Source organism: Ochlerotatus camptorhynchus, unplaced genomic scaffold (assembly GCF_037179485.1).
Source record: "Ochlerotatus camptorhynchus isolate MF236.1 unplaced genomic scaffold, CSIRO-AGI_Acam_v1.1 ptg000248l, whole genome shotgun sequence".
Classification (NCBI taxonomy): Eukaryota; Metazoa; Arthropoda; class Insecta; order Diptera; family Culicidae; genus Ochlerotatus; species Ochlerotatus camptorhynchus.
The window spans coordinates 1903823-1929898 of NW_027040738.1; the positions used below are offsets into that span (position 1 = coordinate 1903823).

Here is a 26076-nt window from a genome sequence, read left to right on the forward strand (position 1 = left end):
AGCGTGGGAAGTTTAAAAACATACCAGTCTTCTCCAGATCTTGCGAATCGATGACAACCAACGGCAAACCAGTGAAACTGTTTGTTAGCGGTGATTAGTTGGCTTCCGATCCATAGCAGCGATTTTATTCGGCGAAAGAATCAACTCTTCGAAAATTTCATTCAAGCGTACATCCCTGCATCGTTGGATGGTGCACTTCTGTGACCGTCCGGAAGAAGGGGATCTTTTTCGGGAAAGATTGCGCTTCCAGCTGTTCGAAATGCGAAATGTTGTAAAACAGTATCGCAAACTATCGGAGTAACTGCTCACAATCCATCGGGAGAAAACCGCCTGGAAGATGGATCCCACACCGCAACTATCGAAAGATAAACAAACTGTGACGTTTAACTTTTTGCAGACAACTTTGCCTCCATAAATGCTGCCATAAATCTGAACGGGTTAGGATCAAGCAAAATGGCTTTAGATAAATACAATTCAGTTTGCAAGTTTTCTTCACAAAAGCCATTTTAAAACCTTATGAATTTTGTTAAGGATTTCTTGAAAGCAAAACAACTTTTATGCCGCCGCCATGTTATAATTAGTTTGCTTAATTTTTACATTCTCCAATTTTCAATCTATATTTGCTTGGATGTAACTATATTTTGGTAAATTTAGCAATGAGCAAACATTTAAATGCGAAAATCATAAAAAAAAAATCTCGGCCAAGCTCGATCTGAATTTGTGAAGCTTCTTTTACAGATCTGTGTGCTGAAAATACATGGAAATGTCTTTACATGACCGTGGAGATACAAAGAGAAAGTCGACGAAGAGAATCCGCCAATGTTACTTAGGACCTAATGCAATGCTTGAATCACAAGGCTAAAGGGCCACCCAAATTAGATCCGTTTGCGTTGCGTTGACGTAAATTTAGCAGTTAGACAATAGATTTAGCTATCACTTTCCGGCCGATCCGGATCTAATCTGCGTGGGCCTTAACTCTTTCGACTGAAGTGTAATAAAGAATATCCGTCGAACATTTTTGATACAAAACAGTGTCACAATCTAGAGAAAATTCATAGTACCCTGGGTAGCAAACTTGAATTAATAAACTCTTTATTCATCAGTACAACACTATCAGAATGAACCAGCGACAGCTCATAAGCAGGGTGGCAAGTGAACCAGGAAAACCAGGAAAACCGGGAAAAAGTCGGAAATTTATTTTCACCAGGAAAAACCGGGAAAAACCAGGAATGTCATAAGTCCACCAAGGAAATAATCTTGTTTGTATAAATTAAATAGGTTTTAAATTTTATGTATGTCAAAGTTTCTTTTAATAATCAGGTCAAAATTAAACATTTTGTTCAAGCTAAATCTTTCACACAACTAAAATTTACCCTGAGAGTTTAGTAAATATATTTTGTATTTATTTTTAATTTAATTTTTTCTCGAATCAATTCTCGATAGAGCTGGAATTAGGGCGTAACAGCCTTTGTAAACAATGCCTTCTCTCGTTGATTTCTAGGAATTCAATGCACGCCTACGCAAACCAACATATCCATCGAGTAGGGGAAGTCATCCCCTACTCGAGATGGGGATGTCCATTTGCCAGACAGAGTCATGACTTTCGCGAAATCATCGAGAGAAGTCATTGTTTACAAAGGCTGTTACGCCCTAATTCCAGCTCTATCTAGAATTGCATGTATGATTTGAGCTTAATTGATAGCAGACTTAAGCAGTGCCGACGCGTAACTACTTTGAAGTACCTGTTCAACATGTTCAATAAAAAAGTTCTATTTCTAAAAACTTCAGATAAGGCCTTCGAACTTCATGCAAGTTCTACAAAATTCGGGAAAGTCTTACAAGTTTCAGGAAAATCCTGTGAACTACTGTGATGACCTACAACGGTCAGGAAATCTTTCCGAACCTTCAGAGAAGTTCTACGAATTTCAGAGAAGTCTTACGAACTTCAGGGAAATCCTTTAATCTTTGGGGAATAACTACGAATTTTACAGAATTTTCTACAGATTTAATGTAACTTCTACGACATTTAGGCATTGCTTAAAACTTAAGGATAATCCTATGACACACATCAGAGAAGTCTTCAATACTCTTGGGAAGCCCTCTGAACTTAACATAGTTCTCCAAGCCAGAAAAAGTTCCTAGAACTTCCGAGAAGTCGATTGAACTACAGGTAGTCCTACGAAATTCATGAGAGCTCTCCAAACTTCTGGGAATTTCCAAGAAATTAAGGAAAGACCCACAAACTTTTGAAAAACCCTTCGATATTTAAAGCCTTATGAACTTCTGGGAAGCTCTTCTAAATTTAGGGTCCTCATATATTCAGTTAAGTCGTTCAAACGTCAGGGAAGTCCTCGGACCTTCGAGAAAGTTCTTCGAACTTGAAGGAAGTCTTACGAACTTCTGAGAATTTCTACGAACTTCGTGGTACTTCTACGATATTTAAGAATGTGCTATGAATTTAAAAAAAAAACTCCGAGCTTCAGGGAAGTCCTAAGATCTTAAAAAAAGTCATTCGAACTTCAGGGAAGTCCCATAAAATTCAGGCAATACAAACTTCAATGAACCCTTGAGGAAAGACCTTAACGCTTCACGGAAATTCTACGAACATTGAGGAGTTTCTATGAACTTCAGCAGTCAGTCTTTTTAATCATAAGAGTTATTAAACCAGCGTTATTTATGAAATCTTTTAATCATGTGATGTTGCAGTCATGTTGTAATCAAAATTCCGCTAAATAAGATCGTTAATCGTTGACAATTTGCGGAAAAATTTAAACCAACTGGAAATCAGTAAAATTGTTAGAAGCAAAGGTTTGTTTAAAGAGTCCTCATTCATACAGGGTAGCCACAGAACCGGGAAAACCGGGAAAAAGCCGGGAATTTGAAATGGACCGGGAAAACCGGGAAAAAACCGGGAATTTCGAAACAAAACCGGGAAAAATCAAATAATATATTTTATTTTAATTTAATTGCATATGCACAAGTTCACACTCTTTCTCAGTCCAACTTGCTCAATATAATTCGAAAATGCTAATCAGTCCCACCTTGATGTTGACTGGCGATGGCAGCTTTTATTCTCTTACACCGATTCCGTTTTCGTGGTGTACCTAACACTGAGCGCTAACAAGTGCGAGCTATCGACAGCTCAGCATCATTCGTTTATAAACAAACATGCACCAAACAGCTACACCCTGAAAAATTTGGGTGTACGGTACTACAGATCTGCTGTTACTCCAGAACAAAAACGCTCCGCTTAATGTCGGCTTAAAGCTTTTTTTTTTCGACGGCGATCAAGCGTCTGAAAAAGATTCAGCAAAGTTGCACGATCGGGTTCGTTCGACATTCTCTTTCAAAAGCTTTTTCGTTCACCTCACGTTCGGCTCTTCGCATGTATTGGTATGTTCTGAAACGTACCGACCCGACGACGAGCTATCAACCTTCGTCAATGAAAAAGCTTCGTGTTTTTTTCATTCATTTCGCGAGCATTGGCCTGTTCAAAACCGCATTTGCATTGAAAAAAGTGACACGCGTTTTCCATCTGTGTTTATAAGTATAAAACTATCAAATAAGAGTAGTGAAATTTGAGAAAGTTGGAGCAAATAACCATGACTACAAAATATTCGACGAGGTATGAGAAGGATTATCCATGGAGCGCGCCGGATCCCAAAGTTCCGACTGCTGCTCGATGCGATGGGAAGGGTGGCCTTTGGGAGTCATGAAAAAAGCAAAGGCCATCAGCATCAGGCTGCAGCACGTTGCTCAAATTTGCCGATCAGCAGCTTATTTGGAACGAATGGTAAGCTCCGAAATAACACGCTTGATTATACCACAATGCACTGAAACTTGCAACGAAGCTTCGATTATTGTTTTGGTTGCTATCGAATCAAGTTCATCATGTGCTGAGACTTTAATACAAGAATTCTATGAATTGAATACTGATCTTCTATCTCAAATTTCAGATCGTTCAACAAATGATAATATCATATCTTCAACTTCAAGTTTGACTGTCGATCCCAAGGTGAGTACAACTACCTTGGTCGATCCAATTCAGACAAATGCTTCAACATCATCTGAAGTGGCAGTAGGCGCCAATCAGGCTGTCATGAAATAGTATTTTTTAAACGATTCGGTGACGTCCGCTGAAATTTTATGGGCACTTGAAACTGTGGCCACCCATGGTTCATACCGTAGTGCAGGTTCCAGTGTTGCTCTGTTCCAGAAGATGTTTCCTGACAGCCAAATTGCTTCGAAGATGGAGATGAGCCGCACCAAAGTTGGTTATTTCATCACACACGGTCTGGCACCTTACTTCAAGAAGATCTTACTGACCAAAGTTGAAAGTTGCTCCGAGGTCGTCCTTGGATTCGACGAAACACTGAACAAAATTGCACAACGGCAGCAACTTGATGTAAGCATTCATTTTTGGGATGAAGACAAGCAGAAAGTATAGACAAGATATGTAGGCTCAGCTTTCCTATCATCGACACGAGCGATTGACTTGATGAGTGGGATCAAGAAGTGTTTCGAAGCATACCCTAATAAAAAATAACCATAAACGAATGATAACCCAAATCATTGAACTATTCCATAAATGGTTTGGATGATACCCAGAACACGTCGTTAAGCAAATTAACCATACAATTTTTATTAGGGTATCCCGGACTGTTGAAAAAAGTTATTCAGGTGTCTATGGATGGACCCAACGTGAACTGGCGACTCCTTAACGATCTGTCCTTCGAATTGCAAGAGATGCGTGAGAGCAGTTCCTTCAGTCTACTCAGCATTGGCAGTTGCGGTCTTCATGTAGTGCATAATTCGTTCAAGAGCGGTATGCAGAAAACGGACTGGAAGATCGATCAGTTTCTGATGTCGTTGTACTACCTGCTAAAAGATGTTCCCCTAAGACGTGCTGACTTTATAGCAGTTACTGGTAGCACCATATTGCCGCTCAAATTTTGCGGAGTCAGGTGGGTGGAAAACCAGCGAGTAGCAGAACGAGCTCTAGATATGCTTCCTCATCTGCGAACATATGTGAAGCCAGTAAAATTTCAACAAGCTTTAAGGTGGTTTACAGCTCCAACGCGTTTTCAGTGGTGTCCCAAGCGGTATCGGATCAGCTATTTGGACCTAAATTGAGCTTTTTTGTAGCTGCAGCGGCAAATGTGGAACCATTTTTGAAAGAATTTCAGGGTGATGCACCACTTGCTCCCTTTTTGTACGATGAACTAACAAGCCTAGTTCAAAATGCGATGCAGAGAGTGGTGAAGCCAGACCGCCTTAAAAAGAAACCTAAAGCGCTAACGGAGATTGACTTAAATCAGGACAACCTTCTTACATCAGCTGAAGTAGACGTGGGATTTGCTGTAAAAGCGGCTATCAAAGCGGAAGGAATCCGTGGAAAAATGTCTGAACAACAACTCTTGGTGTTTCGCAACGACTGCAAAAACTATTATGTTGCATTTTTGACGAAACTCCTCGATCGTTCGCCACTTCGATGTGCTCTAACAAGGTATATTTCTTGTTTAAGTCCATCTGTCATTTCAAACTCCCCAGATGTAGCCAAGAAACGACTTGAGTTTTGTTTGGAACATATGGTGGAGAAAGATCATTTGGCTGGAGCTGTTGCGGACAAGGTGAAGGATGAATATTCGCAAATTTGCACGATGGCCTTCTTCAAGTTAATTGCTTCAGGATATCGCAGACAGGAGACACGGATCGATCATTTCTGGTTGAAGGCAATTGCTGATTCTGGAAAACAGCTTCCGAATTTGGCATCGTTTGTCAAGAAGATATTGATAATATCTCACGGAAATGCAGCCCAGGAGCGCGGATTTTCCGTCAACAAGGAGTGCCTGGTGGTAAATCAATCCGAGGAAAGCCTGGTAGCACAACGCACTGTACATGATGCGATTTTAGCGGCTGGTGGTGTGACCAACATTCAAGTGGACAAGCAGCTTATTCAGTACTGTCGAAACGCCCGAGGTCGGTACCAGGAATTTTTGGATGCAAAGCGAGCTGAGGGGATTGCAAGCGATAAAGAAGCTAGCCGAAAAAGGGGAGCGGACAAAGCAATAAAAGAGCTGGAAATGAAAAAAGCTAAACTTTTGGCAGACGCAGAGAAAGAGGCTGCTGCTTTGGACGTTAAACTAAAAGAGCTGAGGAAGTTAAGTGTAACATTAAGGTTTGATCGCGCACGGATAGGACCCAATTTGTACGTTGTGTGATAGTTGAAATTAATTGTTTACGATCGATTTACTGACCGTCCTGCCATGGCGGAGGTAAAAGTACTACAGACGTTTATTTACTGTAACATAACAAGAACAGTACATAATAAGCTATAACAATGATACGGGGATAAGTGGTGACATCTATGGGTGGGCACAGTACCTATTTTATGTTAAGGGTAGAGGCAGTAGTAGTCGCCTGCACGAACAAGGTTTCTTTTTAAATATAAACTGATTCGACCATTTTGTATGGAACATAAACATATTTTCCTATTATTTTTGTATCTTCATCTGGATTCAGCTATGAGTTTGGTTTTCTGTTTTTGTGGATGAAAATTGTCGAAAACTTGCTTAGTTATTTTCATTTTATTTTGTTTGAGGCAAACCGGGAAAATATTAATGTTTTAACCGGGAAAACCGGGAAAAAAACCGGGAATTTCAAAATAAAAATTCTGTGGCCACCCTGATTCATATCACATTTCGCAATTTCACCTTGAGATAAGCTAGCCCGTTGGCTAAAAATCTCAATAATAAAGTTAAAAAATCGCAGTTTCAAAAACAGAAATCTCAAGATTTAGGGGCTTATAGATCTCTAAATTTCAGACATAAGATAGGGCTCCGCGCTAGTCCGTCGTATCTTAGCTTTTCTTCGTCATACACCCCTAAAATCGCTCATTTTATGGGTTATCGCAAATGTTTCAGTGTCAATCGTAATTAATCTTGTAAGCAAAGATGTTTTTGCAAAAGCATGAGTGAAAACGCTTTGCTATTATAGTTTTAGCCCATAGAACGGAAATAGGCGCCATGATACGACGAAGTAGCGCGGCTCCCTACTAGCTTCTTAACAGCAAACAATCAGATAAAGATTTCACGGGCATTCACAAGAACCTTGATACCTTAATACTTTTTTTTATTCAAAATTGTTTTTTAAATACATGATTTTTAAAACCAGGAAATTTTTAAATCATTGACCAGGAAAACCAGGAATTTTAAAATGGAAATTCACTTGCCACCCTGCATAAGTTTTGACAGCCGCACCGGCGCAACCATCGGTAATTGAGAGATTTACAACTCTCGATGAGCATTTCAAATGGTCCTATCTGCTTTGATCGATTCTCTTCATCGACTTTCTCTTTCGTTAATAACTCAGCTGCAAAACCTTTCCCTGTTGTATTTGACGTTTTGGACGCTAGATAAGAACCTCCGTTATCAAACTATGTGGTAGAATTAGCGCGAAATCTGTTTGCATAGCAGTGGTTATGAAAAGAGAAAGTCGATGAAGAGAATCGATCAAAGCAGATAGGACCTTTTGAAATGTTCATCGAGAACTGACAAGAGAGTGAGAGCGAGCTTTTGCGCTCTCTTTCTCCATTATTCTCTTTGTCTGCAATCAGATATCCAAGTGCACAGCGAGAAATGCACGCTATAGGCACCCATACATCACAAATCAAGAAAAACATGTGAAAAGGGCATACAAGCTTTTTGTAAACAAACATTCTTATGCCCTTTTCTCGCCACCCATATGACACCAACGCAAACCATCAACATCGCCGGATAGGTTTACCCTTCCCGATGATGTTGTTGGTTTGCGTGGGCCACCCTCGGTTGGCGAGAAAAGGGCCTACAAAGGTTTGTTTACAAAAAGCTGGTATGCCCTTTTCACATGTGGCTCTTGAAATGTTCTTCTAATTTAAACTCACACATTCAAACCGGTCTGCAAGTATGATACACGTCCAAAGCGTACCAGACTGCTGTTTCCGTGTTGCTCCCGTTTGATGCGTGACTGCTGAAAGTTTCAATTACAACTAGAGGTACAAACCGCCATGTATTGTGGAAAATGTGTAGACTATTTCAGAAGGTCTGCTTGGCTTACATCAGGCATATGACCATTCACAAGCTTGCCAACCGCCACCCAAAAAAGCTCGCTTTTAGGTGCACGATTTGACGAGTTATTTCATGGTAGTGATATCGACATGCTTAGAAATCCATGCATTAGGGATTAGGCAGACCATCCGAACTGAACTGAATCCTTTTTGAAGCAAATCAAGGTCGAAGATTTAATTGAGCCACACTATAAAATAGTGTATTCATGGTCACTTGTGGTCTGGAGTAAAGAAGTACAGCTATAATGTGACCGTAAAATCTATAAAAATCTAAACGCATTTTTTTTAGATTATTTCCACCTGTGTCGTGCACAGGTTGCACATGTGGACGCGACGCCACTGTATCTAGATGAACGCGTCATTGGGACGGTACTAATGGATCTTTTTGGTCGCTATTGAAAATTTAGTCGATTTCTGAATTGATGTATGGGTCCAAATTAGGGGCATTTAGGCCGACATTATATCCATTTGCCCTATATTGTCGCGGATACACTTGCATGACAATATATGAACATGAGAATTATTTGTATAATAAATTATGAGCAAATCCGAAAACTATACAAGTATGACCATGGATGTGCTCATAATATATTATACAAATAATGCTGATGTTCATAGTATGTCATGCAAGTTTATCCGCGGCATTATCAAGATTGCTCAGGAAAGTTTATTCAATTCTCGTTGTATCATTTCTTGATTTGACTTGTAATTGCATCATAAAACATTGCACCTGATTGCATTAAGATAGGGCCAATTGGCCATGGATGGCCAAATTGGAGGCGTTCCCTCTTCATTAATTAAAGCCAACAAGCATTACAGTTGCTTGCTCGACGTCGGCAACTCCCTTCCTGCATCGTTGATGATCATTTTTATGTCCAAATAAAATTTTCTCGATTTTACACGAATGGATCAGCCGGGGCCCCTGTTTTCACTGTTGCCGCTGGTACCTACCTGAGCATTTTTGCCTTCCACTTCGCAGTTTGTATAATTGCATAAACGCATAGCTCTCGCGAACAGTTAATGCGTTTTCTTCGCCACCATGCATACATACACAAACACACATACACACTGACTCTCTCTCTCTCTCTCTGCGCACGATTAGTAGCTTACAACAGTTTGTTTCGATTCGTTCTTTCTGTTTCATGTTCCCGTTCCCGGTGCCGCCGCTGATGGTCGATTCCCAACAGTTTCGATGAAATAACAGTCTCCAGCCTGTCCGATCTGCAGCTGGGAATTTCGTCCGGCGCGGGGGTCACGATACCGGAGCAACAGTCGTCTTCGTCGTCATCATTCCACCGGGAAGCCTCGCAGCTCATCAACAGCAATAGCAGCAACGGGCAACACCAACAACAACAACAGCAGCAACAGCAACGCAACAGCTCCATCAACGGTAACGGTGAGAAAATTGTTATGCTAATTAATTGAATTAGAATTCCCTTCGTGTTTCCCAATATCTAGCGAACGATAGTCGTTCTTGGTTGGTATTGATTAGCAGTGGTGATGGTGGTGGTGGTGGTAGTGAAACCCAAAGACCTTAAAATACCTTAAGTGACCGTGAGTTGCTTTAGAGGGGTGGAAGCATTTGTGCGACGACCGTGCGCTATCTTGTGTTGATCATCAGCCTCGGTGGTTTTATTTTTTGGTGTCGGAATAAAGATAAATGCGAACAACGCGACGAAGAAGAACGACAACGTAAAAGTCAATGACGATCCCGGTGGCAGCTTATCGCGACGGCATTGCGTCCACCCCCACATGACCACTGCCGGCAGTCTGCGCACTTTAGTTTGACGCTACTGGCTCCAGTTCACACGTATTTCGGTTGGTGCATATCTCTGACCTGCGAGATATCTCTACTTTGATGGTGATTTAGCCTAGCTCAGCGACCATTGCCGACGACGCTGTCCCCCCTCCCCCCTATTCTGCGAGTCGTGTGACGACAAAAGTTATGGCGGGTGAGGTTACACGGAAAGTCACATGACTCGGAGAATCAGAGGGAGTGTGAATGTCGTGCAGAGCCGAAGATATTCGAGGGTGATTGACGGACCTGGGTGGAGTGAAGAGGAATAACTGACCACGACCACCGCGGCACCACCGATATTATTTGGACTAGCTGGGTTGTTGGTCGTGGCTTCATTTTTAATTTGAATTTTAATATGAAAATTAAAAACCTGAAATTCGTCTGTGGTGCGAAAAAAAGGGGTGATACTAGACTTCCGGAGCTTCTAGCTGTAGCTGAATTCGATGATTTTATTCAGCATGGAGGCACTGAAAGTTTCTGCCAGCTGACTTCTTGGCTGGATTTTCAGATACCCCATAACAAATTTGACAGATGAGAACTGTTACAGTTGACCGATTTTGATCCGACAAATGTTGCATCGACGTAGGTATATGGAATTTTAAAATGGTGTCAACTGAGTAAACAGCAGACGAAATCAGGTAGCCGACTAAATCATCAGAAATCAGCTGTTTGAAACACCATCTTACATCGGGTTGCTCGTCAGTAGTTTAAAGGCTGACTAAAAGTAAATTGGTACGCACGAAAAGACCTGTAATTTGTGATTCAATAAGTTTAAAAAGTTCATTATTGGTTGCTTGACAGTACTTTTATTAAAACTTCAAAGTTACAGCATTAGATGGTCACATTTATTCAGTTCGAACGAAATCTCGAACCTTCCTCTTGATGGAGCCCATCAGCGCCCGCACAGTGGAAACGGACACGGAATCAGCGCATTTCTTCCATTTCGCCCCACCCCTTCGTCAAAGTCGCTGCTTTGAAATTGCTTAGGAACAACATCGATCTTGATGGCAGCATACCACTCCAGAACCACCTTGGAGTAGTGGCAGCTGGTCAAATCGGGCCAAAATTTGACTTTGCCTCTATGCTTGCGGATGAACGGCAATACACGCTTTTTCAGGCATTCTTCGGTGTAAACTTGTGTAAATGTCATCGTCGAGGATGTGACGAATGGTTCCGTTTTCAAGCAACAACTGCAAATCGCTTGCCAAATCATGGCCTTCTTCGCGAGCTTGTCGACAAAAACGAACTTGAATCTTCCCGGCACATTGCCACGTCCAGTCGCGATGTAAAAGTTTTCACCGGGAAGCTGCTTAAAATCGAGTTTGACGTATGTTTCGTCATCGATCAAAGTCAAAACACGGTCGTACAAGAAGCCTTGCACATTTTTTGAGCACGGAATTCTGCTCCATGTGCCGGTTCGGATGTTTACTGGCTTTGTAATACTTGTATCCTCCCCTAGCAAGGATGTTCCGCACCGTTTGAAAGTTGGCGTTGTACCTTCTGGCCACATCTAGGATCGAAAAACCTCAACACCTTGCTGACGATCCCAGGTTCTAGTTTTTTCATAGGTCCGCTGATTCCTTTCCACACTCAGAGTTTCCTTGTAGGTTTTGAGCACTGGACAAACTGTTGTTTTCGGCATCTTCAGCACTTTAGCCAGCTTAGAACCGGACCACTCCGGTGTTTGCGCACAATATTAGTTTTTCTTATTTCGTGTTCCATTTGACGTTATTTCTGAACGCGATCGACTACTTTGGTCAAACTTGCACCACTCTATAGAAGTTTAAACAAACTACTGTCATTCCCAACACTAGAAGCGTGCTAGCGGCGCGCGAGGGGTGTACCAATTTACTTTCAGTCAGCCTTTTGTGGTGCACCAATCTGCGTATTTCGTAGCTTTTAGTCGACGGATTTCGTCGACATGTAATCGATTCCGAATACTGTTTTATCAGCAGACGCCCGTTAAGAAATCCCATATGCTGCCTAAAATCATATATCTGTCCCATATGGATTTTCGTCAATTTTGAGATAACAACGCTATCTACTATCAGTTTCAGGGCCATTTTTTAGTGCTTTGACGTTCACTTGTTCCCTGGAAATTAGGAAATTATTGTTAAGCAAACTACTAATATACTTTTTGTCCCGCCCCATTTATAAAAAAACGGAGAGAAATTCTCTAAGGGGCGGGGCTTGGAACGTATTTTTTGTGCAGCATATGTAAAAAAGTTGGAGGGTGGTGTACAAGACACGACCGCATTATTGACGTACTACTAAAATTTTTGATCGATTTTCTAGTTAGTTGTTTCGGATATTGTTTTGGAATAAAGTGAATTTCATAACTCAACCCTTTACAGAAGTGAGAGTCAGAGAGTGAGTCACTTTTACTCATTCGTATGAAGAAATTTTTAAAAGCGTAGGCTACTCATGCGCTGAGTAGCTTACGCTTTAAGAAAATGTTCCATACGAATGAGTAAAAGTGACGAACAAATGAGTAAAAGTTAACCACTGAGTTAGTTTCGTTTTCAGTGTACAACGCAACGAACACTCGGCAGTCAAACGATGACTGCAGTAAAACTTTCTACGTTTCTCTTACTTAAACATTTAGATTAGCATTCTATGCCCCTCCTTTTTTCTATATTTTGCTGATGTGAATGAATTGAAAAAAAAAAATGTTTGACGAAATAGTAATGGTAATTTTTGAATGAAATTCTATTTTAATTACACCATTTTAATCAGATCGATTATAAAATTTGTTTGGTATAATTAGGATAGTTGTTTATCAATGATTAACTATTGGAAAATGATAAAAGTGTTAGGTCGCATTCAACCAAACGGTACCAGCCAATATCATTTATTGACTTTGCTTTTTTTTTCACCTACGTTAGCAAAATACAGAAAAAAAGAGGGGCATAGAATGATAATCTAATTGCTTAAGTAAGGAAAACGTAGAAAGGTTGACTGCACCTCCATTTGATTCCCAACAACTTCCCCGAAGTTTCAGAGATTTCAGCTGACGAACTGTTGGCCTTTATGAAATCTTCCAAAAACATGAAGGCCCAAGGTTTCGATAACATCTTGAATCTAGAGCTCAAACATATGAGCTCTAGATTCTATGAAAATCAGTGCCTTAAGCTTGATTACTACCCCTCGTGCTGGAAGTTAGCTAAAGTCATAGCCATCCGTAAACCTGGGAAGGATCCTCAGGGTTATCAAAGCTACTTGAAAAAGTAATTTATCGGTGCCCTTTAACATCTGCCAACGAAAATAACATCTTACTCGAGGCGCAATATTACCAACAATCAATACGAAACTAACGATTTTAAGACTACTTGACTAGCCTATTGGTCCCAAGCAAATCGATTAACGTACCCCATTCTAGTCGAAATTCTTGTACTACACAATGTTTGTTTTGATTCGCTATGAAAGTTTGACAGATAAAATGAGGGGTTAGTGGATTTTCCTATATTTCGAGGGGCTTAGCTTGGGATCGAAGATAGTACCAGAGCTGAAACAAAATGTTGAGCTCGTTTCTTCGGGACCTTCTGGTCTTAGAGTTACCTCTATGATATTACTCAGAAGTGCTTGTGGGATTACGAAGCCGTGTTCTACAAATACAGCTTGGAAGTAAATTAAGCGATTATTGAGAAATTGTGCAACAGTAAAAACCAATGCTATGAATCAACATAGGTTGTAAAATACATGAGTAATTCTTGTACATGTACACATGAGGATCGCCAGACAGACAGTTCTCCGAAACGACCCAAGACCGCTGCACCAACTATCGCACCAACATGAAAGCAGTCAGAGGTAACGCGGCACCATCTACTGATTGGGACGCTGGAGAAGGTCGTTCAACTTGAGGCAGAAAATTCAAATTATATTTAAATTAAATTCTGAACCACCTTCGACAACGTAATTATAACTATGATCAAAACATTGAATAGTTGGAGAACCTGTATACGAGCTTTTGCTCTGTCTTTGAAATTCAATAACTGAATCCCCCTAATTTTCAATTAATGTTGAACTAAGCACCTACTTATTGGAAACCAACCGTTTGATTTGAGAAAAGTCACAGTATTCTATTTTGCATGATTCTACGAACACACGCGGTAAAGCACATAATAAAGGTATGGGTGAATATCTTACAAATGCAATCTTTCTCGAAAGAAAAGAGAACAAAGAGTAATGAAAGTTATTGTTTAGGTTTCTTCAAATACGCAGTGAAACAAGTAATTCAAGCAACGAAAACACTTTATTAAATAGGTCTATTCAGCTTGGCTGCTTGACAGGGAATGAATAAAATTATAGTTCCAACATCTTCATAGGCTGCTATGATCGCTGGCTTCATCCAATGATTGCTTCGTTTCTCAACACCCCCTCTCAATCAATGGGGCCAATTCTTGCTCGAAGATCCTGGAAACGATTTTGGTGAATAAATCAGCTTCTTGGTCAATTGTGTAACAAGTACGCTTTTCCATTTAATTATTTAGTTATTTATTTGCACAGAGTTCCTATTATACAATTTTCACATTTAAGTATATTGCATGAACGTTCGTCTTTTACAATTAAATTCATAAATGTATTCACCGCCAAGGAACGTACGTCCACATATATATATATAGTTACACTTGTCATACAAAAACCAACAAGTTCCCGATACGTACAGCTAATTCACTCCATTTGACCCGAATACGCTACCTGTTCGTTAAAGTCCGGGGTTCGAGTCCGAACCGTTCTCTCTTATAAAAGAATAATCGAAAATAGATTGGAGCAAGATAGTATACTGAAATTGCATGACAAGGAAAGAGATGTAGCGTTGAATGTTCTTGAGAGAAAGATGATGAAAATTATCGTTTGAAAAGTCGTTGAATTACTTCGGTAATTTGACGTACTTCCGGCCACGATGACCGTTGAAATCACGCCTATCTGGTATCTGGAACTTCTACTCGTTCACTTTGACTTGAACCGTGGAAGAGGCGGGAGTGCGAGTAATTAGTACTTAGTGTCGCGGTGTGTTTTTCGTGGTATGTGAAGTTAAAAATGTGAGGAGTCTAAAAGACCGATTATAATGTTACATCTTTGTTCCTTTCCGTTAGCCTGTAGAGTGCAAACTATATGTAAAAAGTACCGTGCGGTCCATTTATTGTGTGTGCAAAGTTTATAGAAAGGTAAGGTGAATAGTGTCTTTTGTGTGGAGATGTAACTGAAATGTGTCGAACAGCCGTTCGACGGCTTTTTGTTTAGGATCGTTTTGTGTAAGATCGTTTGTGCGGATTGGAGTTTGCACCGATTCGCTTCTAGCGATAGATGGCTTTGCTCGGCACACCGCAATCGAGGAAATAAATCGCGCTCTCTAGACCCCACGCTTCAACTTCAAGGTTCCCGGTTCGGGGGAGAATTCGGAAGGGAGACACCGTTCAACTGTTCTCCGGCAGAGCGTTGGCCAAATCCGCCAATGTCAACCACGTGAACCCACGTACATTATTAGTCTTCGACGATCCCCTCGTTGACATTTGCGCCACCGGCAGTCGGCGCTGGTTCAGTACCAATTGGGTTCTTTAATTTTGAAAAATGTATTGTTTTTTATACATCATCCGAAAGAGCTTCGTTTTCTGAGCACAGCGATATTTTTTTGCGAACCCACATACATTCATCTTGATTTTTAAATCAAGATTTAAAGCAAAATAATAACTTCACTGTTTGACACTAAACTAACAAACTGACAGCTTGCTCCCATACAAAGTGACAGGTGATTTTTGTTAATGTAATCGTACTTATTTAAAATAGTTCCAATGTACCAAAATTGATGAAATTTTGGGTTTGGGTTCCATTTTTAATGCAGATTACGAATATGCATTTACCTCAATACCCTTAAAGAACCCAATTCGAGGGTTCGATTGGGAATTTCCGCACCATATCAGTCCGGGGTGCAATGTGCAACACCACCACCGTTTGAATAGGCTGCTACTTTGCCGACCTCACTCCGACAAAGGGATGCTTCTGTGCCGACACGGATTAAGCAGCGACGACAATGACTACCGTGAGTAAAACCGCATGCGAATCTCCACACACACAAACACATGAGCCCGAAGAAAATTAGCAAGTTAAGCTAGCAATCGCTAGAAACAGATCAGGATACCGCACACACGTTTAGGGAGAGCTAGCAAACAAACGAACAAAAATGGGAAAGGAACAAGAGTCATGAATAAACCTAGGTTAGGAATACGAATGAATCATAAATGATTTCCGTTATTTAGCCATGAAATAAATGTTGTTTTCGTAGAGTAAAACCTTTCCCCGTAATGTTAATTTTTGTTGGTTAGATTCTTTACGTTTTTGTCGTTCTATTTTGCGTTATTTTTTTTTTGTAGTAATCTTTTGCTGTAGTTGAATTTACTCTAGGTTGGACTGCCTGGGAAAACTGTCTCCGCACTCACGTGTCAGGATCGGGGAAGGAAATCTGAAAGGGAAAGTTCCTGCAGTGATGATAAATGTGAGTGGGGTCTTTGTGTTACGGTAGAACGACGGTTAACTTCAACTTTCGCTTAAGACCGTTGGAAGCGGCCTCTATTTGTGAGGATCTCAATTCCTCATGGAATTTCAGTCTGCTGAATCGCTCTTAAGGTTCAATTTACTTTGATGCTTTTTGGAAAATTTCAAAAGCAGTTTTTTCCGACGCATTATTTCAGATTGCAAAAAGCTCGCACTATTCGATTCCTTTTGATATTTTACACAAAATGACGCGAGCTTTTTGCAATCTAAAATAATGCGTCGAAAGAAACTGCTTTTTATTTTTAAAAAAATGCATCAAAGTAAATAGAACCTTAAACTAAATTTCGGTCTCTTCCATTCATAAACCCGCCCTGAGGTTGGGTTTCTTGCCGGGCAAATCAAACCTTGACGAGTGGTCCTCTTCGGAGGTGGCGCTTAAGCCACTCGTTTTAGAGACAGGAAGCGTATTCGGTGGTCGATATCTCGCAGGCTGCGAGGCGTGCGTTGCAATTGTGGAAATCGGCTTTATCTCAACGGTTCCAGCTGCCACGTGATCTCTAATCGATTCAGCATTCTTTGCCATCCCGATGCAGCCTCTGTTATCTTCAAATATTGGCACTGGATCGCTCTTCTCCTTCTGCTTCAGGTCCTCCACTCAGGCAGATTGCTTCTGAAACCACTGCACTTAATGCGATGTATTCTGCCTCACTAGATGAAGTTGATACCGTTGCTAACTTTCGGCTCGCCCATGATACAGGACATCCAAACACCTTAAAAATGTAGCCAGTTATTGACTTCCGGTCCACCAAATCCGATGCCCAGTCTAAGTCGATAAATCCAACAAGCGGTTACGATCATTTAGCTTTCTTGAAAAGCAGTCCTATGCTACTGGTACCCTTCAGATACAGGACGATACGTTTGAGTGATTGCCAATGGTTATCCGTCGGGTTTTGTCGAAATCTTCCCAGGTAACTAATTGGGAAGCACAGATCTGGCCTAACAATTGTCATCAGGCTTCCAAGAAGTTCCCGATACGGTTCTGCAGTCCCCTTTCCTTCGTGATTCAGTTGAAGCATTGAAGTGTCTTTTCCGTCAAATTACAAGGCCAGTCGTCGTATCAATTTTAGAATGGTTTCCAAGTACCTTCCGACAGTAAGGAGATCGTCACGTACAGCACCAAATAAACCTCGTCGGATTTCTTTATTGACACGTAGAGGAGGCAGTAATCCCGCTTTGATCTGGTCAGGCCCAACTTCAACAATACGCCGTTGAGGCGCTCATTCCAACAATCGATTTTCGTAACTTACAGACAGTATTCGCTTCCTTTTTCATTCCATTGGGTACTACCATGTACATCTCTTCCTTCATATCGCCGTGAAGAAAGGCTGTTTTCACATCCATCTGATGTATATGGAATTCTTGATGCACAGCTACTGCTAGAACCAACCGTACAGTAGGCAGCCTCGCCACAGCAGCATAGGGGCTGTTCATAAACTACGTAGACAGTTTAGGGGGGGGGGGGTTTGAAAATTATACAAGACCCATATAAATTTAAATTTTTTTGTATGGACCATTGTCGCAAGTAGAGGGGGGGGGGACAAGAACCCCAAAAAACTGTCTACGTAGTTTATGAACAGCCCCATATGTATCTTAAAAATCGATTCAGGGACGCTGCAGGAAGCCTTTCACCTCCAGCCGGGCATCGTTGGGACAGGCAGGGCTGGTAGCGAGTCACTTTTTAGTGACTTGGTCACTTTTTTCAAGCCAGTCACTAAAAAGTCTCCTTTTTTAAGGTTAAGTCACTAAAGTCACTTTTTCTTGTAATCAGACACTATTTTCAACTTTTTTAGAGTGAATTTATTTCATGATTGATCATTCTTTGCTTTGTGACGTTTAATTGTCTTCTCATTTTTCTAAATAAAATTACCTGAGTTTTCTAGGTTTTCCAGAACTTTAATAGATAAATTCCATGCTATTTTTAAAATGCGTTCAAAATATGCTTTTTTGGAAGATAAAAAAAAACAGTAATTAACCCAAACGTTTTTAAAACATGGCAATCAGTTTTAAAGAAACAGCTTTACAATAAAATCTATTGAATGTTGAAGTTTAGCACTTACTTAATTTATCATTTTAATAAAGTTAAAAAAACGTACTTCATTTGAGTAAGTCCAAGATCTAAAAGTTTTGAATTCCATGTACAAGTTCAAGATATTTAATTTCAAAGTGTCTGAATTAAGGAAAACAAATAAATGATTTATTTCAAGTTCGCAATTAACTTTATCAAATATTAGAGATCTTCATTGCAGTCCAAACACATTGTAGGAAGTTTGAAGAAGTTCTGTGGAATGAAAGGAAATGCTGAGAATTTCAGTGAAGATCCATAAACAGACTAACATTTTCAGGAACTTTTATGAAGTTCCTAGAATTTCAGAGCACATCCCAGTTGTTAAGCGATCTTGAGAAATATAGAAAACTTGAAGGGTATTGTGCAAATTTTTAAGAAGTTTTAAGCACCTCAGAAAAGCTAGATCTAGAGATCGTTGGGGAATTTCAGATCTCAAGAACAGTTCCCATGTCTTTAATTTCTATAATCGTAAATTCAGAAAAAATTGAGGACCCTTAAGATGTTCCGAGAATTTCAGGGAAGTACAGAGACCTTCAGAGAATTTATGAAAACTTCAGAAATATTTCAGGAACTTAACAGAAGTCCAGAGAATTTTAGGGAAATTCACCTTCAATAGAATTGAGAGCTTTAGGGAAGCTTCAAGAACATCAAGACAGATCAGAGAATCAAACGGCAGTTAAAATAATTTCAACGAAGTTGTAGAAACCTTAAAGAAGTTCCGGAAACTTCAGCAAAGCTCCTAGAGAATTTCTGAGGCGTGATAAAAATTATGTGAACATCCGGAAAACGTAAGAGTAATTTATAGGTGTTATATCATAAAGATTTCAAGAACTTAAAAAAAAAATGCAAAAATTTGGCTAAGTTGATTAGAGAATCAATAAAAAAAAAATGCGATAACTTTTAGCAAGCAGCTATATCTTCAAGAAATTCCAGAGATCTTCTAATAAATTTAGATAGTTTCATGATATTCAGCGAAGTTCCGAGATAGCATAATCCCATCAACTTAAGCAAATTTGCAGCGACTTACAAGGAATTCCGCGGAATTATGGGGTATTCCAAGATTTTTTTGATTGAAACGAAATCGTAAGGGAATTTTGAATAGATCAGATCATATAGATCAGAAAATTTGCAATTTAGAGAACTTCTGGTAAGCATAGATAAGTTTAGGTAAAATAAGTGAGCGTTTATAATGGTTAGAATACTTAAGAAAAATTTACGAAACTTCAAAGTTGCGAGTTCTTAAAATATACTGATCAATTGAGGACAGTCTATAGAACTTTTAAAAAAATTCGGTAATCGTTTAGGCAGTTTTATAACAGCAGGAAAGTCTAGACTATTGAAGAAGTTTTAAATTAGTAAATCATTTTCATTTTTCATTTTCATGTTGCAGCGTTTGGTGGGGCAATGGGAGCGCAAGTCAATCCAAAGCCGAGGATAAAGGACGGGTAATGGCTGAATAGTCTATGCGGACCATTTGAACGCCATGGGAAAAGGAAGGGATTGAAGAGGCTGGTTATTGGGGGGTTTTGAGGAAATGACACATAGTGATGCTAAATGTAAAGAAACCGAAAATCCATCTCCCACTGATTCATCCTTTCACATATATACCAAATTGATATTTTAAAGCAATAATCAAAATAAACAGACAATACATGAAAAGGCTAGTTGGCAGTTGCTTTAAAGGCTAGTTGCCTCCCTAAGCGGACCCTCCCCATCCTAACTCTTCTGTTAATCCACTTAATGCTACTAGGCTGTCTAAATTTTCTTATTTAAGTTCGTTTGATGATTATGATATCTCTAGTCTAATTTAATAAATAATTGAAATCTCTAATCTACCTACCATGCTTTATTAAGTACCTGCACTTGTGAATGTAATCTAAAATTTAATGTGTTTCAAGTTGTTTTTGACTTTGACCTATATTTAATATATATTAGTTCGTCCCAGGTGACACCTTCAAGTGACTAAAACGCTTCACTTTGAAGTTAGTTTCCTAGCTGATTTTTAAATTACATAGGATATATGCTTCAACTACGCTCACACGTTCCCACTATGTCGCACCACAAAAATACGTATGGTTATGTCACAATAGAAGCACGCCACAGTGGAAATCCCGAGCCATAGTTCAAACACTTATCCCAAATCAAAATGAAGCACATATAAGATTAGTTGCAATACCATGTACAAAAATGGTGTTTAACATTGTTCCCTGAGTAATACCTTAATGAAAACAACAACGAAAGCTTGTCACGGAAGTAGAAAGAGCACTGTTGGGCACTTTCTGAAATATTTCAATAGTATAATTCCCTTGCAAACCCAAATAAATCTATCTGCGTAAAAATAAATAAAATAAGAGTGATTTGCGGCAAAACCCGCCAGTATCGCACCCAACGTCAGTGCCTATACGTAAGCGTACTACAACGCGGCTTTCAAATAAAGGAGTAACAAGTGTGATACTATCACTTCAGGCTAGAACTTTGGTTCTCTTATGCAATGGTTCATCAGAGAGGGGAAGCTCAGTAGTCCTCATCGCATGCTCATGACGCTATTCTGTCACGGCATGAGCCAACGATGCCGGACCTAAACCAACCGTCTCCAACGCTCCACTATGAAGCATAAGATTAGGCCCGCCCACCAACGTCCAGGTTAAAAAACTAGCCAAGGGGAGGGTAGTTTTAAATTAGTAAATCATAGAACTATATTAATTATTTCGTTAAAATTTCATGCAAATTGCGGAAGCACAAAAGTTCAAGAAATTTAGAAAAAAATCACAGAAGGACAGTGGTCTTCGAAACATTTTGAGAACTTCACAGAAACCTATGGAGCTTAAGGGGAGATCCGCAAACTTCAGCATTTTTTTATAAGCATTAGCAAAATGCGGGTGCATTTGAAAGAAGTTTAGTAAGCTACCAAAATTGGAGGAATTTCATGGAGAGGTGAGTTCCATTAGTTTCAGAAAATTAATGGGAAATTTAAAGCAGTTCCCTGATTCCCAGAAGTTCACAGAAACTTAAACATTTTTAGGACGGATCAAGTAAATTCAGCGCAGCACAACAAGCTTCATGAGAACTGCAAAAACGTTGCAGCAGTTTTGAAAATTTCAGGAAAGAACAGAGAACCTCAGAGCAGTTCCGTTAACATTAGAGAAGTCAGTTTAGAGAACTTCAGCGAATTGTTAAACCTTTAGAAGCGATCCATGATCGTTAGTAAAATTAAGGAAACTTTAGGAAGTCCTATTAAGTTCAGGGAAGTTTAAGAATTTGACGAGTAGTATTGTGCGCATCAGGCTAGTTTCTCAAACTACAAAAGCACTTCAAGGCAGTTTCATTAACTTCAGGAAAAATTTGGAAACTTTCTAGTTCTTCTGAAGACCTCTCCTGAATTCATTTTCCGAATTCCTTTGAAGATGTCCTGGAGTTATTTTCAGATTTAATTGTAATCCTCCTTTTAGTGTTTTCAAAAAAAAATCCAAGGACTTATGCTCCGAATTTGTTTTCTCCTAAAAACTTTATGGAATTATCCTCAGAAATCCCTTGAAATTTTCCTTTGTGGTTCGCAGGAGTTGTGCTCCTCAGAAATTCCTAAGAGTTTTCATTAAAATGTATTTTTAATTCAGTTCAGGGTTTCTTGAAATTCTACTCAAAACTATCAGGCTTCACATGAAATCTAAAATTCCTCAGAACTGCCTTGAAAGCAGATTGCATTTGATGTTTTTTTTCCAGAACTCCCTTGGAATGAGGTCCTTAGAAATTATAATGAAATTCCACGAGCCTTTAAAACTGTGCATGGAATTTGACTTAAGATTCTTGAAAATTTCTTGAAGCATTATAGGTTTTAGCTCTAGAACTAGTTCAAATTTAAAATTTCTAGGAAATATGCAAGTTATAAAAAAAAAATCAAAAACATTTCAAGCCACTGTTTTTTTTTTCAATTTATTTGTTACTGAAGATTTATCCCCTGTGAGAAAAATTAAATGCTTGGATTTAAAAAAACATTCTTTTATTTTCAATATCCTTAGTAATAAAATTATCAAATTCTCTGAGACTTCCAGGTTTTCAAGGTTTTTGCAATTAGTAGACACCCTGACTAATACCGTGGGCTTAGCCATAAACTTTCTATTTAATCTATCGCTTTAAAGGGTTTAATCGGACATAAGTGTTTTTGAGATTCTAATTAAATAAGTCTAAAACATCAAACATTTATATGGTGTGTCATTATAACGACTACTTTTCTTCTCTTAGGTCACTTTTGGTCACTATTTTTACAACTATAAGTCACTATTTAGTCACTTATTTCTTCAACATGGTCACTAAAATCACTATTTTTGACCGCAGTGATCACTACCAGCCCTGGACAGGTCGTCAGCTTTCACACTTCATTTCTGTCCATAAACTCCAGTAATTATGGCCTACGAAATTTATATGATGACTTTATATTGGTATTGGTGAAAACATTTGCGTAGACGACGAGTCTGCAACTCTTTACTCCTGTAGGAAAATCTCATAATCAAACGTCAGTTTCCAGTAACATTGCGGATAGTTTCTTTACCTGTTCACTCCACTGAAAAGTCCCGAAGGCAAAACGGGTCGAAACGGTACGTCCATTTGCGTCTACAAAGCTTCTGTAGCTCTTTACTCCGATGGGGGAATCCGATAAGAAAACGTCACTGGATACGTGAAACATGGTTTTATCTTATTCGGTCTTCTTCTTCTTCTTATTCATTCCTTTACTTAACGTCGGTCTCTGTTTCGAAATCTAGTGTCAATCACGGACGGAATCGATGTGCAGGAAGGCAGCTTCCACACACCTGCGTACACTGAAAAAAGTTTTCATATAGTTTCCATTGGGAATGCACATGATATTTTTCCAAAAGCAAAATTGTTGATTTTTATCTGAAATTCACATAATATTCATATGATGACATGAATTCTATGTGATAAATCACATAAAATTCATTGAACACATGGGTTACTCAAAATAACTAGGATAGGCAAATTTTTGGTCAACTTTGGAGTGTTGTAACTTTGTCAAATATGATCCGTTTTAAAATTTCCAAGAGCATTTGACTGGAAAACTAATATTGTTCTACGGTGTAGCCACGAAAATAATCCTGGTCACCGGATACCGGAGATATTCCGGGTTTCCGGTGAGCTTGTCTAACTTGCTAAATTTTTGGTGAAATTTCATATATGATGCTGGTTAAATATATATATTTTTAGTGAATACAACGAAAGAAGAACCATTTTTAAAGTGAATCATATGCCAAGAACTGAAATCGGCCTATAATCAACCGAGATATGGCCATTTCCCTGGAATCGGTTCTGGTGAAGGATTCTGAATGCGGGCAGATCATTTAATCACTCAAAACATGACGTGCGACAGCTTTTTCTTCATGGTTTCTCGTCAATAGACTTTCGATAAACTTTAAATGCATCATTGACCACATTGGCCACTCTCGGAACATCCAGTATGCCCCCGGGGGAACCTGGAGCAGAGGACAATTGCATTTTTACACCAAAACATGCCGTGCGACAGCTCATTCTTCATGGTTTTTCAAGAATAGGCTTTCCATAAACTTCAAATGAATCATTGACCACATTGGCCGCTCTTGGAATCACGGGATACCCTCGAGGGATCCTGTAGCAGGGGTCAATTGCGTTTTTACACCAATACATGCCGTGCGACAGCTCTTTCTTCATGGATTTTCATGAATATGCTTTCTATAGAATTGACCACATTAACCTTTCGTGGGATGACCACATTGACTGGAATGTCCTGGGGGGAATCTGTAGTGCGGAACACGACGAGGACTTTACACACCTGCCATGGCCAGCACAGTCGCCGGATTTAAATATAATATAGTCGTTGAAAACGCTTGAACATCTTCTGATCCAAGAATGGTACAACATTCCACTAGAAGCCATCCAAAAACTTTATGAATCAATTCCCAGACGAATCCAAGCTGTTATTGAACCAAATGGTGGTCCAACATCATATTAGACGGTTCCATTATAACATTTTCCTGCAATTTTAAATGGCATTCTTAATTTATAAATAATAATTCATAAATAATACATAGCTTTGCAAATAGGAAATAGCTTTGGAACCCAGATTAAAAGCGCAACTTTTCAAATAAGAATGGTTTATTCGCACTGTCACTATTGTTTATTTGAAATGCAGGAAATGGCACTAACTGATGGTCACTAGCTAGCACAAAAGTGCTAGAGCTGACGTCGACATTCATTTTGTTCATTAAAGAGTTGTTGTTGTGCTCTTGCTACACCTTACATTAAAACAAGAGAGATGCTTTTATTGGTCTACAACCAGAGTTTAAAGACCTAATCTCCCTATCCACTGCTAGTAGTCAATGGTCTATTTCAAGACTTCAGATAGTTCAAGCTGTCGAACGGCATTGTGAAGTGGAAATACAATTTTCCTCTTACATGTTATCCTGGAGCATCTGCTGGTTCCTGAATGAGCTCCCCAATGCAATTGTTTTGTCTAAAAATGTGATTGCATCCTACAACAGGTTCCCCCCAGGGCATTCCAGTGACTCCGGAAAAGTCAATGTGGTCAATGATCCACTTAAATTCTATAGAAAGCATATTCATGAAATCCATGAAGAAAGAGCTGTCGCACGGCATGTTTTTGAGTACAAACGCAATTGTCCCCTGCTACAGGTTCCCCAGGAGGTATCCAGTAGTTCCGAGAGCGAAAAAAAGAGCTATCGCACGGCATGTTTTTGAGTAAAAACGCAATTGCCTCTACTACAGGTTCCCCCCGGGGGTATCCCGTGATTCCGAGAGCTGCCAGTGTGGTCACTGATCCATTTGAAGTTTAATGAATGCCTATTCATGAAAAACCATGAAGAATGAGCTGTCGCATGGCATGTTTTGGTGTAAAAATGCAATTGTCCCCTGCTCGAGGTTTCCCCGGGGGCATACTGGATGTTCCGAGAGTGGCCAATGTGACCAATGATGCATTTAAAGTTTATCGAAAGTCTATTGACGAGAAACCATAAAGAAAGAGCTGTCGCACGGCATGTTTTGAGTGATTAAATGATCTGCCCGCATTCAGAACCCTCCACCAGAACCGATTCCAGGGAAATGGCCATATCTCCGTTGATTATAGGCCGAGTTTAGTTCTTGGTATATGATTCGCTTTAGAAATGGTTCTTCTTTCGTTGTATTTACTAAAAATATTTATATTTAACCAGCATCATATATAAAATTTCACCAAAAATTTAGCAAGTTAGACAAGCCCTCCGGAAACCCGGAATATCTCCGGTATCCGGTGACCAGGATTATTTTCGTTGCTACACCGTAGAACAATATTAGTTTTTCAGTCAAATGCTCTTGGAAGATTTAAAATCGGATCATATTTGACGAAGTTACAATACTCCAAAGTTGACCAAAAATTTGCCCATCCTAGTTATTTTGAGTAACCCCTGTAAGGTTCATGTGATTTGGTGGTGCGATTCCCAATTATGAGATCTCATGAAAGTTTTGTTAAAATCTAATGGATTTATTATTTGACCTACATGTTTGAGATTATGAGTG

At 39.5% G+C, this 26076-nt stretch overlaps 1 protein-coding gene across 1 annotated transcript in view; it reads left to right on the forward strand.

The window, feature by feature from the left end:
* Positions 1 to 26076, forward strand: part of LOC135704822 (GATA zinc finger domain-containing protein 10-like) — a 62450-nt gene that overhangs the window by 3684 nt on the left and 32690 nt on the right. Inside the window, exon 2 of the mRNA XM_065226341.1 lies at positions 9292 to 9500. Within this exon, the coding sequence (XP_065082413.1) occupies positions 9292 to 9500 (209 nt within the window). The remainder of the gene's footprint in view (positions 1 to 9291; positions 9501 to 26076) is intronic.